Raw genomic sequence first — 16,168 nt, forward strand, 5'->3', positions numbered from 1 at the left:
TGTATCCAAGCATGTTAACAGAAAGTTGAGTGTAATGAAAAAGTGTGGAAGAAAAAGATGCACAACCAACTGAGAGAACTTATGAGGATTGCCAAGCAAAATCATTTCAAGAATTTGAGTGAACTTCACAAGGAATAGACTGAGGCTGGGGTCAAGTCATCAAGAGCAACCACACAACTTTCTACAGTTGTCGTATTCCTTTTAAGCCATTCCTGAACCAAAGACAATGTCAGAGGCATCTTACCTGGGCTAAGGAGAAGAAGAACTGGACTGTTGCCCAGTGATCCAAAGTCCTCTTTTCAAATGAGAGCAAGTGTTGTATTTCATTTGGAAACCCAGGTCCTAGAGTCTGGAGGAAGGGTGGAGAAGCTCATAGCCCAGGTTGCTTAAGTCCAGTGTTAATTTCCACAGTCTGTGATGATTTGTTGTGCAATGTCATCTGCTGGTTTTGACCCATTGTTTGTTTTTTGAAAACCAAAGTCACCTCACCCGTTTACTTCATGCTTCCTTCTGCTGACCAGCTTTTTGAAGATGCTGATTTCATTTTCCAGCAGAATTTGGCACCTACCCACACTGCCAAAAGCACCAAAAGTTGGTTAAATGACCATGGTGTTGGTGTGCTTGACTGGCCGGCAAACTCACCAGACCTGAACCCCATAGAGAATCTATGGAGTATTGTCAAGAGGAAGATGAGAAACAAGAGACCAAAAAATGCAGCTAAATGAGCTGAAGGCCACTGTCAAAGAAACCTGGGCTTCCATCCCACCTCAGCAGTGCCACAAACTGATCACCTCCATGCCATGCTGAATTGAGGAAGTAATTAAAGCAACAGGAGCACCTACCAAGTATTGAATACATCTACAGTAAATGAACATACTTTCCAGAAGGCCAACAGTTCACTAAAAATGTTTTATTTTTATTTTTTATTTTTATTGGTCTTATGAAGTATTCTAATTTGTTGAGATGAATTGGTGGGTTTTTGTTAAATGTGAACCAAAATCATCACATTTAAAAGAACCAACTTCAGTCTGTGTGCCCTGAATTTATTTAATATATGAGTTTCACAATTTGAATTGAATTACTAAAATAAATTAACTTTTCCAAGACATTCTAATTTATTGAGATGCACTTGTAGAAACTTGAGAGTTTTTCAGAAATTTTGTCCAGCGGGAATCCCACAGGCATACAGACCTCTATTGAATGTCTTTGAATATGTAATGAAAATGAGCACTTGAAAACATACAACACAGTCACTTTCCTGATCGATCTTGACAGAGCTGAGGTTTGAATCAAAGCAGAGTTCTGATGAAACTGTGTGTGTGTGGATGGAGGAGAAAAAAGAGAGGGAAACTCATAAGAGATTAAGAGAGGGTGTAAATGCGTTAGGAGGTGTAGCAGTGGCGATGAGAAAGTAAGCCATCAGAGAGAGAGCGAGAGAGATAGAGAGATAGAGAGAGTTTGTGGTCGATGTCCCATTGATGATTGAGATTCTCAAGGTGTTGCCGCAGGATGCATCAGTTACCAGGGGAATTATGGGATGATGGAAGTGTGGAATCACAAATCAAACACGCTTTCATGAACTCCATAGCCTAATCTCTCACTCTCACTTACCCTTCACTCATTGCTTTGTTCTTCTCCAGATCCTGAATGACATTGAGAAGAACTTTGATCTTTTCCTGATTATACAGCAGGTTTTCTTCTACATTTTGCAGCAGTCCATGTAGAACGCCAGGTGCACCTTTGCATTGTGGGATATTGTCTGTTGCAGGTGGGTGGGTGTCTTTAGAGTCCGTTTCCGTCTCATTTTTAGGTTCTGATGGAGGAGGAGGCGGGGTTTGTGGTTTAGGCTCCGTCCCTGAGCTAATCAGAAGCTCTGGAGGTGCTGGTTTACTTTTGACCTGTATTGGTTTCAAGTCTTTCTTGGGTGGAGGAGTAGGTGTGGCTTGGGACTCACAGCCAATCGGTTTAGACATGGGAGATTTGTGTGTTTGCGTAGTCGCACACTTGTCCTTTGCATCTTGTGGTGCATGTTGTGCGGTTGATTCTGTTTTGACACGTGTTTGCGTGTGTTGCGTTTTGTGTGTCGTCGAGTCATTATTGGGTTTTTCAAACTGTGTCGATGTCTCTGTTTGTGCATCTTTTTTGTTGGATTGTGAAGGGGTGGAGCATGCATTTTGCAAAGTGTGATTCGGAATTTGCGCATACGTTGGCTGTCCAACTGTTGAGTTTCTTTTCTGCAAGCGAGGCGAACAGCTTTTCCTCGGTGGTGTCGGAAGAGTCATGCTTGCTTGAACCTGACTGGCAGCTCGTTTGCGACAAGCAGGCGCCATGCAGGGTGGGGCTTGAGATTGTCTCCGCCCACAGCTGGCGCAAAGTCTGGGAGATGATGTCATCATGCGACATGGGCGAGGGGGCGTGTTGTACGAGCAGGTGGCTGGCCTGGCTGCCTCCCCTTTCAGTGACTGACCCCGCCTACATTCACGTATCATTGTTTGACTCTGCTGCCTTGCTTCCTCAGACTCCGCCCCTTCACTACAAACTCCACCCACCACTTCTGGCGCAACAATACTTCCGTTAACATACCGAGGGGTTCTTTTTAAACTCCCTCTTAGTCCAGATTGGTTTGGATTTGCTTTGATTTGACAATACACATCGCTTTCCTGGGACGTCCTGTCCTGTGCCACATGGTTCCTGGATACTGTCTTGTCGACAAGACTCCCGTTGACTTCACAACGCCTCACCCGGTCTAGCGACATTGTTTCGGCAGTCGGTCCATTGGCCGTACTGACAGTTTGAGTCCTCTTCTTCATTGAGGGAAGTGAGCGGAGACCCGGCGATGTTTGGACGCCAACGCTGCACAAAGCGCCCCATTTCTGAGACAGGACAGCCCGACCACCAGCTAGAGGCACCTCCAGTGCCGGCACCGCATTGGATGTGTCAGCTGCCCGTCGGCCCATGACCTCGTCTGATTGTCTCAGCCCCCTGACGAGGAGCTGGAGGGGATGTGGCCTTCGTTTATAAGCATACTATCTACAGGTATGTGTTTGGGGAAGTTGTATTCCACAGCATTAGAAATGATCGCATTGGTCAGAAATCCGTTTTCACATCCGTCTTGTCATCAATCCAGTCAAAGTCTTCAAATTCATTGTTTGCCTGTCTGAGGAAGAAGAAATATGTGTGTAAAATATATTAGACTGTGCATGTGCTACTCTGAATTTAAATTCATTAAAGGGATAGTTTACCCACAAAATAATATATTTTGAAGAATGTTGGTATCCAAACAGTTTACTGTAGCCATTGATTTACACCATATAGAAGTACTATGAAAGTCATTCATAGTCATACAGTCAGTTGTTTAATCACCAACACTCTTCAAAGTGTCTTTTTTTGTGCTCAGCAGAAGAAAGAAACTCAGGGTTGTTACAATTTCATGGTGAGAAAATGATGAGAGACATTTTTCATGCACTGTCCCTTTTAATTTCCCTTTAAAGCTGCACTCTTGATCTGTACTAACAAAAAAATAAAATAAAATAAAAACAAAGGTAGCTTATTGCATTGAAACTATTTAAGAGGCTGTTATCAGATGATTTCATTCAGATTAGTATTTATCTTGTGCAAAAGCAAGAATATCTCAATCTCAAGGTGGTGTGTAAAGGTGCACTCAGTAATTTTACAATCATTATAAAAGTTTTCTTGCTTGAAGTGAAAAAGTAATTTGAAAAACACATAATAATAATAGACTGTAGCACTATTCAATTTATCTTTTTCTGTTATTGGATTTAGTTTTTTCACAGAATAAATAAATCATGGCTAACTGAATAATTTTCATAATTTGAAAATGTAAATATAGTTTTTGATTAGTCATGCATTCATGCAGTTTTGTATGTCAAGGTCATTTGATCTAGTGCAAGTCAAGCAAAAAATTACTGAGTGCACATTATAACAGTGTTTAAACAGAGAGAGAAAAAAACAAAAACAAAACAAACTGTGTGAAACCAGTGTGAATAACGGAGGTAACAAATGAATCAATTAATTAATTTTGAAATGTTTGTTTAAATATACCATCCAAATGAACCAATTCAATAAAATTAAGCAAGCTTTGAAAAGTATTTTTGCATTTAAAAAAGACATTTATGGAACTTGCATAAATTAATGACAAATAAATACATTTGAAAGAAAGAAAGAAAGAAAGAAAGAAAGAAAGAGAAATAAATGCTCATATTAAATGGTCCAGTTAGGAAACTGTATTTACATTTTCAAACAATTCATTCAAAAAGTTAATGACAAGCAACTTGATGCTTGTTTTTTTTAAAACAGCAAAACTAAATAAAAAGATGTTAGAAGCACCACAGCACAGCCGAGTTACTTTCTCACACGCGTGTGTCTGTAATCAAGAATGCTAGTCAACAGGAGAAACCAGAGAGACATTCTTAAAGTTCATGTCAATCTTATGCTCAGAGACTCCAATAACCCATCACGACTATTACGAATATTAATGAGGGTTTACAAAATCCCCCATATGTCACATGCAGCTGATTAAAGTCTCGCTCTCTCTCACTGGCTCTCTTCCGGAAGGGCCTATTATTATCACTTTATTCCTCTGTAATCTCCTCCTCGTCTTAAGTGTTCTCCCTCCTTTCTTTTGCTCTTTGATAAGCTCTCTGTGTCTTGTAGTTCATATCTTGTGTTCTGTTAAGCTTCTTTTCTTTTATGAGACAGTCTCAAAGCTGCCCGTCTCCTCTGACCCAAACACTGCGTGTGTGTGTTACGATCACTTTCTACGAATGGGGAACAAAACAGGCCAGAGTTTAAACACTACGAATGAATGAATGAATGTATTAATTAATTAATTAGCAGCAAATGGTCATTGAAAGGAGGTTTTTAGCCTCAGGGTTATTATAGTAAGTAATAAAAAACAGTTTAGTTACTTGAAATAAAGTAGTCGTTAACTGAAATAATATATAAATTAAGTAAATAAATTAAAATAACAGTTGTCAGGGCAACATTTCTTATTTTAATATAGTTTAACTTGAATAACTAAAATGGACAGACAGACAGACAGACAGAAAAAACGCAGAACTACTAAAAATGATAAAAACAGGGCATAAAAATTCCTAAACCTTTAACTAAAATGAAAACAAAATGGAAAATACAAAAAAAAAATCAACTTAATCACTTTTTTTATTACATTTATAATAGTGTTATAGTTCAGGAATTTTTTTCTATAACATTTTCAAGAACTCCAATGTACATTTTAAAATGTTTGTGCTTATAAAAAAAGTTTGATAGATTGTAACTCATGCCATAATAATGTACATTTATATGCATGATAAATCGCTTTTGAAATGAGGTGTAATTCAAAAGTCTCTTGAAATAACATTAACCACAGACCTTATATGACTTAATGATTTAAAAGTTACTCTTAAATCCAAAACCGCTTATGAAAAGCCATTATAGATTAGTTAGAAGAGGGACACTCCAGAATAACCCTTATTAGACAGACATTAGATCCTTTTAAAGTGACCTACTTTTCATAAAAGTTGGAAATTAGTCACACTGAAAAAAGGTGTAGAATCTGTAGAAATAATTTTAACTGAGAAATTGTTTTTTTTTCTTCACAATTTAAAAAGGAACAAGTAACACATCATTTTTATATATATTTTTTTAATAAGTTAAATGTGAAATTTGAAAGTCAAAATGTAGAATATTCCTATTAAATGCTTTCTGATCCTCTTTTGAATTTTTTTTTTAAACTGTAAATAATAGTGTATTTGATTTGTTATCATTGTGCAAAGTGCTGTGTGTGTGTGAGTGTGATCCCCATTAGCCTATAACAGATGAACATTATAATACAACACTTCTCATTTATTTTATACACACACACACACACACACACACATACACACATACAACAGGCATAATGAGGAACAAAGTGTCGATGTGTTTAATTATGGGAGTAATTGAAGTTAGTTTGGAATATTTGACTGAATATTTGCATTTCTAAGAGCATCCCAGAGATTGCGTTCATTAGGATTATTTATATTTTAACAAAGAATCTCCTCCTCTCGTCTTTCATGTCTGCGTCTCTGAATCCTCTGGAGAGGGAGTGTGGGCTGTTTAGAAGAATTTAGATTCACTTATCTGCTGGATTTGACACTTTTGACCTCAGATTAAAGTACTGTGGTAATACCATAGTGTGCTTTTGGATTCATTATCAGTCATTAACAAAGAGTTCTGTATACCCTTATACTAGATATAACCATGTTTTTTTACATTTCACACTGCTAGTAAATTTCAAAATGTATTACAAAGAAACAACAAGTAATTTTGAAGCAGAAAGACTGAAATAGTTTTTTTTTTCCCAGTGTAGTTTAAGATATTATAGTTTGTACATCATGCTACAGCCACAGTGCTGTTCTGTAAGGTCACCTTGTCTCTACACACACACACACACACACACACACACACACACACGCACGTGAACTTGAGCATTGTGTTCTTGAGGTTTCTTGTTGATCCTCGATACGGTTCATCAGCACACAGTTAGATGTTCCACTTTCATCCCTCCATTCTCCAGGTGCACACAAACACACACACACACACACACACACACACATACACACGCAGACACACACACACACACACACACATACTTGTTTTTGCTACATTGTGGGGACTCATGACTAGGAGGTTAAATGTGGGGACAGCAATTTCTAAATACAATAAAGCCATAATTGTAAGTCAGAAGTGTCAGGACGAATTTTTGATCCAAAAAAATCATTTTAATTATAAAAAAATCTTAAATTTAAAAAGCTTCATTTTTGTCAGGTTTTTCTATTCTGGTGGGGACGTCGTTATTGTGTGTTACCACAAACCACCATTGGGTGTCACTACTATGAATTATCTATAGATTATCTATTTTATAAGAATTATAAACCATTATAAGATTAACAACAAAGTTTAAGTTTGGACAATCATTAAAGAGTTGTTTAAAAGGGATAATGCTGTCTGTATTTATATTTTTATTGAATTTGTATTTGATCTTGCCTTTCACTAATTTCGTTCAACTGTATTTGAATAGACCATTTCTGGGGATGGAAACAGTGAAAACGAGCCTTACCTCACTTCCTGTTTAACACATCTAATTTTCTTCAGTTTTGAGAATCTGAAAAGGTCCAAATAATAACCATGACAAGTTATGTTGTATGACGAGCAAGAAATGTTCATGGAGCTTTGACAGCATGGGTATCATGGTCTAAATAATAATGATCTGTGCATACTGGAATCCACTCTGAATTAAAACACCATACTGCTATATATTTCTGTAAATATTAGGTTTGTAACAGTACACAAAAATCTGGAGTAGGAGGAATAGATCAAATGAATCAAATTTTTTATTCAATATTCAATTTGACTTGCACAATATGCAACAGGCTGCATATGAATAAAAATGTGCAAAAAAGAGCTTCAGCAATTGTTCACATTTACCTGTCTTTGTGAATTCAAGAACTCAACACAAAACTGACTTCTTAATTCAATTAAACACTTATTTAACTTGTCAGTGTTAATTTGAAAGCTCTATTAATGTACTGAAATTAGTTTTGTAAGCAAACACATTTTTAACTTGTTGCCTTTAACAAACAGGAAAAACATCTAGGTGAAGGAAGGCCTTTCCACCTTTGCTTTTACATTTTTCGCTTTAATGAATCAATACGATTCTTAACATAAAATTTCACCCCCTCCCAGCTTCTCCCTTGAAGTGCTGCCGGGGAGCTTTCAATGCACTCCATGCACTGAGCTTTCCCAGGAACCTTTCCTGACCTGATGCAGCCCATCAGAGTCTTCTCCACAGCCTCTATCTCCTCTGTAGACCACTTTCTGCGTGAGTTTTGTGAAGATCCTGAATAAAATAAGAGTAATTAGTAATTGTGATTGACTCAACAAAACATTTCAACACATTTTTGCAAAAATCCAGTTAGAAAATTCCAGTTAAATCATAAATTACTGCATGTGAAATTAGTGAAGTGAACTTTGTTCTGGAGAACCCTTCCCTTTCTTTTCATGTTTAAGCCTTCAGTAGCTAAACATTTTAGATACAGGTCTGAAATAGGTTTTTGTTGATTAAAAGCTGCACATAAGCTTGAATCATATTGGCCACGGGAGACCAACAGCAACAGATCTAAAAATCAAAATTATAAGGGATTTTGTAAATGTTTATCCGATCTTTTATCTCTAGTTGCACTGCAGTCTATAGCAGTTTTGTTGATTCTTTAATTAGACCCATTCACATTTCAGTCATACCCCTACACCCCCCACAGTGTTTCCTTCTTGAAAAACTGTGTCACAATGTAGGGCCCTATGATTCCCGCGATGCAGAAAATGCAGGCAGAATCGCAGAATTCAGTCAAAATTTATTTACTGTATAATGTGGAATTTGCCAAATTTTGGATGGACAGGCCCAGATGGTGTTACACCAGCCTGTCTGGAAACCTGTGCTGACCAGCTGGCCCCCATCTTCACACAGATCTTCAACAGATCCCTGGAGTTGTGTGAAGTGCCTTCCTGCTTCAAACGCTCCACCATCATCCCGACCCCAAAGAAATCCAAGATACCAGGACTTAATGACTACTCGTTTGAAAAACTGGTTCTGGGTTATCTGAAGGACATCACTGGACCCTTACTGGACCCCCTGTAGTTTGCTTACCGAGCAAACAGGTCCGTGGATGATGCAATCAGCATGGGATTGCACTTCATCCTGCAACATCTGGACAAAACAGGGACTTATGTGAGGATCCTGTTTGTGGACTTTAGTTCCGCTTTCAACACCATCATCCCAACAACACTCCAGACCAAACTGACCCAGCTCTCTGTTCCTAGCTCTATCGGTCAGTGGATCACCAGCTTTCTGACAGATAGGCAACAGTTAGTGAGACTGGGGAAATTCATGTCAAATAGCTGCTTCACCAACACTGGTGTCCCTCAGGGATGTGTTCTCTCCCCTCTGCTCTTCTCCCTGTACACCAACGACTGCACCTCTAAAGACCCCTCTGTCAAGCTCCTGTAGTTTGCAGACGACACCACAGTCATCGGCCTCATCCAGGACGGTGATGAGTCTGCTTACAGACAAGAGGTTGAGCAGCTGGCTGTCTGGTGCAGTCTTAACAACCTGGAGCTGAACACGCTCAAAACAGTGGAGATGATCGTGGACTTCAGGAGAAACCCCCCTGCACTCCCCCCACTCACCATCATGAACAGCACTGTGACTGCAGTGGAGTCATTCAGGTTCCTGGGAACCACCATCTCTCAGGACCTGAAGTGGGACATTCACATTGACTCCATCGTAAAAAAGGCCCAGCAGAGGTTGTACTTCCTTCGCCAGCTGAGGAAGTTTAACCTGCCACAGGAGCTGCTGAAACAGTTCTACTCCACCATCGAGTCTGTCTTGTGTACTTCAGTAACTGTCTGGTTTGTACAAAATCAGACATCAGAAGACTACAGAGAACTGTTCGGACTGCTGAAAGGATTATTGGTGCTCCCCTGCCCACCCTTCAAGAACTGTATACATCCAGAGCGACCCTCTACGGAAACCTTGGCAATTGAATCGCCATTGGCTAGTACATTTTGTAGATTACTCGCCAGACTGAAATAATACTGATAAGATGATGATAATAATAATAATAATGATAATTCTACTAATAAGAACAATAATGGATTCATGAATATTAATCAGGTTGTCTGCGTTCGGTCAAACTGATTTGCTTAATAGGTGAGCACCAGCCAATGAGATTGCAGTTTGCGCATTAGTTTCCGCCCACTACCGGAAAACCCGGCAGTTCTTAAAAACTGAAAAAAATTCACACTAGAGCTCACGGTACGTCAAACACAGGTGCACTGCACGTCCAATCAGATAAACTGAGAAATATCACAGATCACTTGACGCTAAAGAAACTCAAGCGCTCAGTCAGAGTTTTCGGCGAGTGAAAGTATATGTGCTAAACTTATACTTAGCCTCCAACTCACACACTGGTGAGTAAAATCTGGGATTTTAATAGCCATTGGCTAATATTAGACAATTTAATTGCCAGAGTGAAAATCTAGTTGCATATGCGAGTGATTTACTCGCAGTGTAGTGGGTTGCAGAGTGAGGAAAAGGGCTTAGAAAATCATTCTGGATCCCTCACATCCAAGTTACCCCATCTTTGAACTTTTGCCATCAGGCCAGCATCACTAAAACAAATTCCTTGTATGCGCAAGGAAGGAGCGCATACAAGGAATCCATTACTGTTCTTTATTTATCATATGAATCCATTACTGTTCTTATTAGTAGAGGAATTATTATTATTATCATCATCTTATCAGTATTATTTCAGTCTGGCGAATAATCTAAAATACACACTTTCAATATGGTCAAACAATATGTCAAACTCCTCCAAATTTCACGTCCAGATGAAAATCAAGGGAATTCTGTTGTCATCAAAATGTTTTTTTTTTTTTTGTGCAGATTCCTATTGAAATGACTGAACTTTCACAGAAAAAATGGAAAGTATTAGAGCTGTAATCGGGCCTTAAAAGTTAGGCCCGACAGGTTTCGGCCCGAGCCCAACAAGTACATTTTGATTGACAGCTTTTTTAAAGCCCGAACCCGTTTACAGCCAGACATTATTCAAATGTGCGCACACACACAGCTCTTTTGCCTTTTGCCAACAATGAGCAATTTATTCATGTTTTTACATAATTTACTCATAACTAACCTAGACTAGACCACTTGGAAGTTGGAATAAAGAAATAAAATAAGTCCTCTGTAACATCGTAACATCTCAGCATTCTAGACATATGGGCTCATTTAACCTATAAATAGACCAACGCACCAATAAAAACGAGTCATTTAAAAAAATTAAATTAAGATACATTTTAAATTAAGATGGGTATTTGGCAATAACGAAATTAAGATAAAGGCTCCGCCGGATTTGCTTTATTTAATAAAAGAATAATGCCAACATTAGCGTAAATCAGTGTTAATTTCGTTGACTAAATATTTTCGTCATTATTTTCGTCACGAATATATTTTTGCTGGCGAAAACGAAACGAAAACTAAAATAGAAGGCACTGATGGAGACTAAAACTATGACTAAATTGATTGACATTATCGTCAACGAATAAAGGACGAGACGAAAATAGACTGTGACGAAAATCAAATCAGCAGACGGGAGAGATGCGAGGAATGAGCAAAAGAACCGGCAAAACAGAACAGACTGCATGAGAGAAGAGAACCAATCAGAGCCTGACTTATTGAGACGTGAAGCGAAGGTTTTCAGTTTTTATGAGCTCCCGGGAAGTCGGCATTCGAAGAGGTGATAGGGACTTTAAGCAACAGCCTCTGGTGGAATGGCAACGCCATTCTGGCGTTGTATTGCGCCTGCGCGAATTTAACTGCTACTTTCTGACGTTCTAATTTAACGGTCTACTACGGGAGAACAGCTGATTTGCCAGAGTCGCTACAACGTGAGAGGTTAGGTAAATAAATGTTATGTTTTTAGACTTATTTACATCATACAATATTAAAAACTCCTCTTCTGACAAAATATTGTCATTTAACGCCAAAAGCAATCCTTCTCTTGCTTTTTTAAATTATATATTTTTTGGATCTCAATAAATGAATTAATGCTGCGTTGCGCTGTTTTGTTTTACCGTTGCTTACTGACTTTTACCTTCTTGGCTACAGCGGTGTGACGGCAAACTTTCGGTCGCTGTAGCCGTTCCATTCGCAGCTGTTGCTTAAAGTCCCTACTGTCTAAAAGAGCGACAAAATGTCCACAGCTCACTTCACGTTTGACGACGAACAAAACAAAACAAAGTGTAAAGCACGCAGAGCGCTCATTCGTGGCAAGAACACAACCAATTTGAAAAGACATTTACAGACGAGCCACCCGGACATTTTCTCAAATGTAATTTCACAACGAAGTTCTTTTGTTTATTGAGCTAAGTGGGAATAGTGCAGTGGGTAGATGTTGTAGCATTAAATATTACGAACTGAAAAGTACTGTAAAATAGCCCCTTCTTCAAATTAGATGCGAGCACAATACTAATACGTAATATCATGATAAATTCATTTGATTAATACTAATGTTTAGTATATTTTATAATGTTCTACTTGTTGACAATATCACAAATATTTCTATATTAGTCATGTGAAACATGAATGTTCACATCCTATCATTATACATACAAATCTAGCAATATTGTAGTATTTAAAACATACAATATTGCTAGACAAATGAATACCTTATAAAATCTTGTTACGTTTTTTATCCACCTAGCTGCCAAATTATTAAGTATTTACTTTAAATGTATGCACTTATTGTTCAGCTCAGCTGTAAACTTTAAGGTCCTGGACCTAACTTTATTTTTCTTTTATTGATGGTCAATTGGCAGCTAGTTATTGTTTACATTATCATGACAGTGTTTGTTGCTGCATAAAAGCTTTTGAATCGAAATAAAGACACAGTTGTGTTGAAATAAAGTTGAATTTGTGTTTTATATATTTTGGTTAAGTTTGTTTCCTATACCAGTTGTAAAAAATTGTCTAGTAAATCTGTTATTGATTTTAGTCTTATTTTAGTCGACTAAAATACCAAGCAATTTTAGTCGACTAAAATACCAAGCAATTTTAGTCGACTAAAATAAGACTAAAATTAAAACAAATCAGATGACTAAAACTTGACTAAAACTAAAAAGAATTATAGTCAAAAGACTAAGACTAAAACTAAATTAAAATTTCGTGTCAAAATTAACACTGGCGTAAATACTCTGTCAACATTATGCATTTAAGCCTCAATGAATATTTAGTTATCATTTGAAAAACCTTTACTCACAGAGATTAGGCTAGGTCTACATGATTTTGTGGAGGAAAATGATTGAATCCACTGTATATGTCTTCAGCGCGCTCCTGCGCTCACTGATGGTGTGTCATTATTCACTCATTATTCTCATTATAAGCATGGTTAAAACTTTCACACCTCGCTCAGAGTTTGCTTTAGTTGCTGGTGCAACCAAAACGTAATCACCAGAGGCAAGCCTCCGTTACACCTGCTCAGCATTCATTTTCACATCTTTCTCGCGCTAATCGAAACACATCAAATGACCGCGCGTTTTACCTCGCAAACCGGAGCGCAAGCCCGAGCCCGGCCCGAGCCCGCGTAAGATGATAGAAATTAAGCCCGAACCCGTCGGGTCCGGACGGGTCGCGTCGGGTTCGGGCAAAGATCTTCAGCTCTAGAAAGTATGACCTTTTTCATAAGACACTGAAAAACAGCTTACTCTTTGTTGTGTGTGGTTCCTCCAAGTCCTTGCCATTCAACTGTAGTTTATCATTCTTGCCTGTATAAACAACAAATGAGCACAACTGTGAAGACTTTCAATATATGGCATATTCAGTAAAAGCATAGAATACTGACTAAATGGTTACCGGTAATTGTGTGACATGTAAGATTAACAGGTGAAACAACAACAACAAACATCTTTTCACTTCCTTCTCTTCTCAGGATATAAAAATATAATATAGCATGTATAGGATATAAAAATAATAAAAGGCATGCAAATCATAAAAGCACTGCATGGAATGCACTCTCTTTACAAGCACAACAATATCCAGAAGTTTTCTTATCCTTTTACATTTAAATCGTATTACCTTTTGGAGGTTGTTGATTTTTGAGTTGTTCAACTCCAGCAGTGGACTTCTTGGATTTGTCTGGACACATAAAAGATTATTCAATAACAACTGAATATCAGCAAGCACACACTTTTTTCTTCCAGTAATATTAAGCCTTTTATAGCTTTCCCATCATTCCCTTTCAGACTGTTGTGAATTAAAAATTAGTAATAGTGAGTGTTTTCCAATAATGTCAGCAGTAACATTTTAACATTGTAACAATCTTTATTGTCCTGTACCCTTTTAGAATATGTTGCCCATAATGCTTTGCAAGACTGAGAGCATGCTGGAAGGATGAGAATAGTGAACGACACGTGTGCACTTCACAAGTGATTTCCTTCTTGTATAACACTGCACAAAACTACAATAAACCGCTGTTTTGTTTTTAATTCAAGTGGTCACTGGTCTTTATTGCCTGCTAAGCAAAAACGATTACATACCAGATGAATTTGAAGGTGAATCTGAAGCATCATTTTCTGTAATTTCTTTCTCGTTCTCAGAATCTGATCCATCACTGTCCATTAGTACTCTCTCTAGAAAACACAGACACCAAAGAAACTAAATAATTAGGAAGCAAACTAAAAATTTCTTAAACCTAAATTCAATAAATGTCTATGACCAACAATGGTGTTCAATAAATGTCTATGACCAACAATGGTGTTCCTGCCGATTGTAACATGGTATTTGATATTTTCAGTCAGCTTTATTTTTTCATTGACATCTGACAAAAAAAAAACCTATGGAAGAAGATGTGTAAATGAAACTACTTCTTGTTTTACCTTGTGGATCAATCTGGATCTCATCGAGATTCCTTCCTTTGAATTCAGATAGCTGTCCTCGTTCCATGGCCATAAGAATTTTACTTATCTTGGCCAGCTGTAATGTTCCTTCAGGTAGCCTATAGTACTGTCGATGGACCCTGATGTCATGCCCTAGGAAGTCAGCAAGGTCATCCATTTCATTGTCCTTTAAGTTGAGGACCTTGGACATAGTGGCCATGTGCTTCCTCAGTCTTGTGGAGGATAACGCTGCTGGGTGTTTGGCTCCACAGCTTCGAGCGATCTGACGAATAACATCTGATCCTCTGAAGTGACTGAGTGCTTGTGGTCTTCCAAACATGAATATGTTCTCATCGAGCACATCACAGTTACGGCGAGTCTTGACAAGCAACTCCATCGATGTCACCATATCTGGTGTGAGAAGAATGGGGACCTTTCGTCCACGTTTACCTCTTATTTCAATCCTCTGGAAATACTTGCAAAGTGACTTCTCGAGGTCTGATAAAGCAAGCTCTACATCTGGATGAGTTGAGGAGGTGTCTCTCAATATAAAAGAATTAAGGGACATCTTGGATACCTCTCCTTCCCTTCTACGATTAAAAAGTATCACCTGACAGAGTGTCACCTTCGCAAGTTCTGCCCAGTGCTTGATACTTGGTTGTTCTTCAAGTTTTGTCAGATATTCATTACTTTGGCTGTCTAGATACTGGTGCATTTTCTTCACGTCTTCAGCAAAGGGAAGAAGTTGTGGAGAGTTCCATTTTGCTTCACTCAAATTTCGGAGGGCCTGGGACGACACGCACTCACTCCATTTAGTGTCGCAGATTTGTTTAAAGGCCTGCACATTGCTAAGTGCATTCTTATCACCGGACATCATTGCCTCACATTCAATAACGTTAGCCATCTTCTTGAGGTTGTGCCCTAACTTCAGGGCTAAAGATGGAGCTTTGTACGTGCTTGTTTCCTCATTCAAGCCAGCCACACTGTGAACCGCTTCGATGACATGCGGAAAATTAGCTGGGATGAAGAAATCTGACACCTCCTTCAACTTGCCGTTCTTTCTTCCTTGGAGGACTAGGCGCCCTGTCTCACGCATCTTTTGTCGGATATATTCATGTTTTGTGACATCATGGCCATGCTTATTAAAGAGATGCTGCCCTAATTTTAATATGATTTTCTCTTTGCGGACCACATTCGTTATCTCATCCTCGTGCATTTCAAGCACCATTTTCCAAAATTTTGCATTTATGCTGTCTGGAACTGGTTCAGCATACGCGCAAAGAGACTGAACTCGAGTTTTTCCTGGCTTCATTCCTTTGATTTGCTGGTTTAGGTGGCATCTCTGCATGTGTCTCCATAATGATTTCCTCTTCAGGTACGCCGCACAGTTTACGCAGTGCAAGTAATCGCTTGCTCTTACTGGAGCAATTGATTGCTGTCGGGGTATCACCATTCCTGTTCCTCCTTTTAGCACTTGAGCATTATGACAACGGTTCCCTTTATTTCTCAAAAAACTCAGCTGCAGTCTCCGCTCTTTAGAGCCTTTCGGAAATGCGACCGCTCTTGCCACCTCTGGCATATCTTTGTGCTTTGATTGCAAATGACGTGCCATCTTACTGAATGGTTTGGAACAGAATAAGCAGTAGTACTTTTTATTGTACATTCGGCCTCCATCAGTTTT

General features: G+C 38.5%; 2 protein-coding genes across 3 annotated transcripts in view; one reads left to right on the forward strand and one right to left on the reverse strand.

Moving 5' to 3' along the window:
- The window catches only part of LOC113113816 (dedicator of cytokinesis protein 2-like), a 121,548-nt gene that overhangs the window by 60,671 nt on the left and 44,709 nt on the right, over positions 1-16,168 (forward strand). The gene's annotated exons all lie outside the window — the stretch shown is intronic.
- The window catches only part of LOC113113817 (protein FAM196B-like), a 48,780-nt gene that overhangs the window by 8,401 nt on the left and 24,211 nt on the right, over positions 1-16,168 (reverse strand). For both annotated transcript variants that reach the window (XM_026280306.1, XM_026280307.1), the window contains exon 2: positions 1,612-3,157. In XM_026280306.1, the coding sequence (XP_026136091.1) occupies positions 1,612-2,957 (1,346 nt within the window). In that variant the 5' untranslated portion in view covers positions 2,958-3,157. The remainder of the gene's footprint in view (positions 1-1,611; positions 3,158-16,168) is intronic.

This window comes from Carassius auratus, chromosome 14 (genome assembly GCF_003368295.1).
Source record: "Carassius auratus strain Wakin chromosome 14, ASM336829v1, whole genome shotgun sequence".
Taxonomy (NCBI): Eukaryota; Metazoa; Chordata; class Actinopteri; order Cypriniformes; family Cyprinidae; genus Carassius; species Carassius auratus.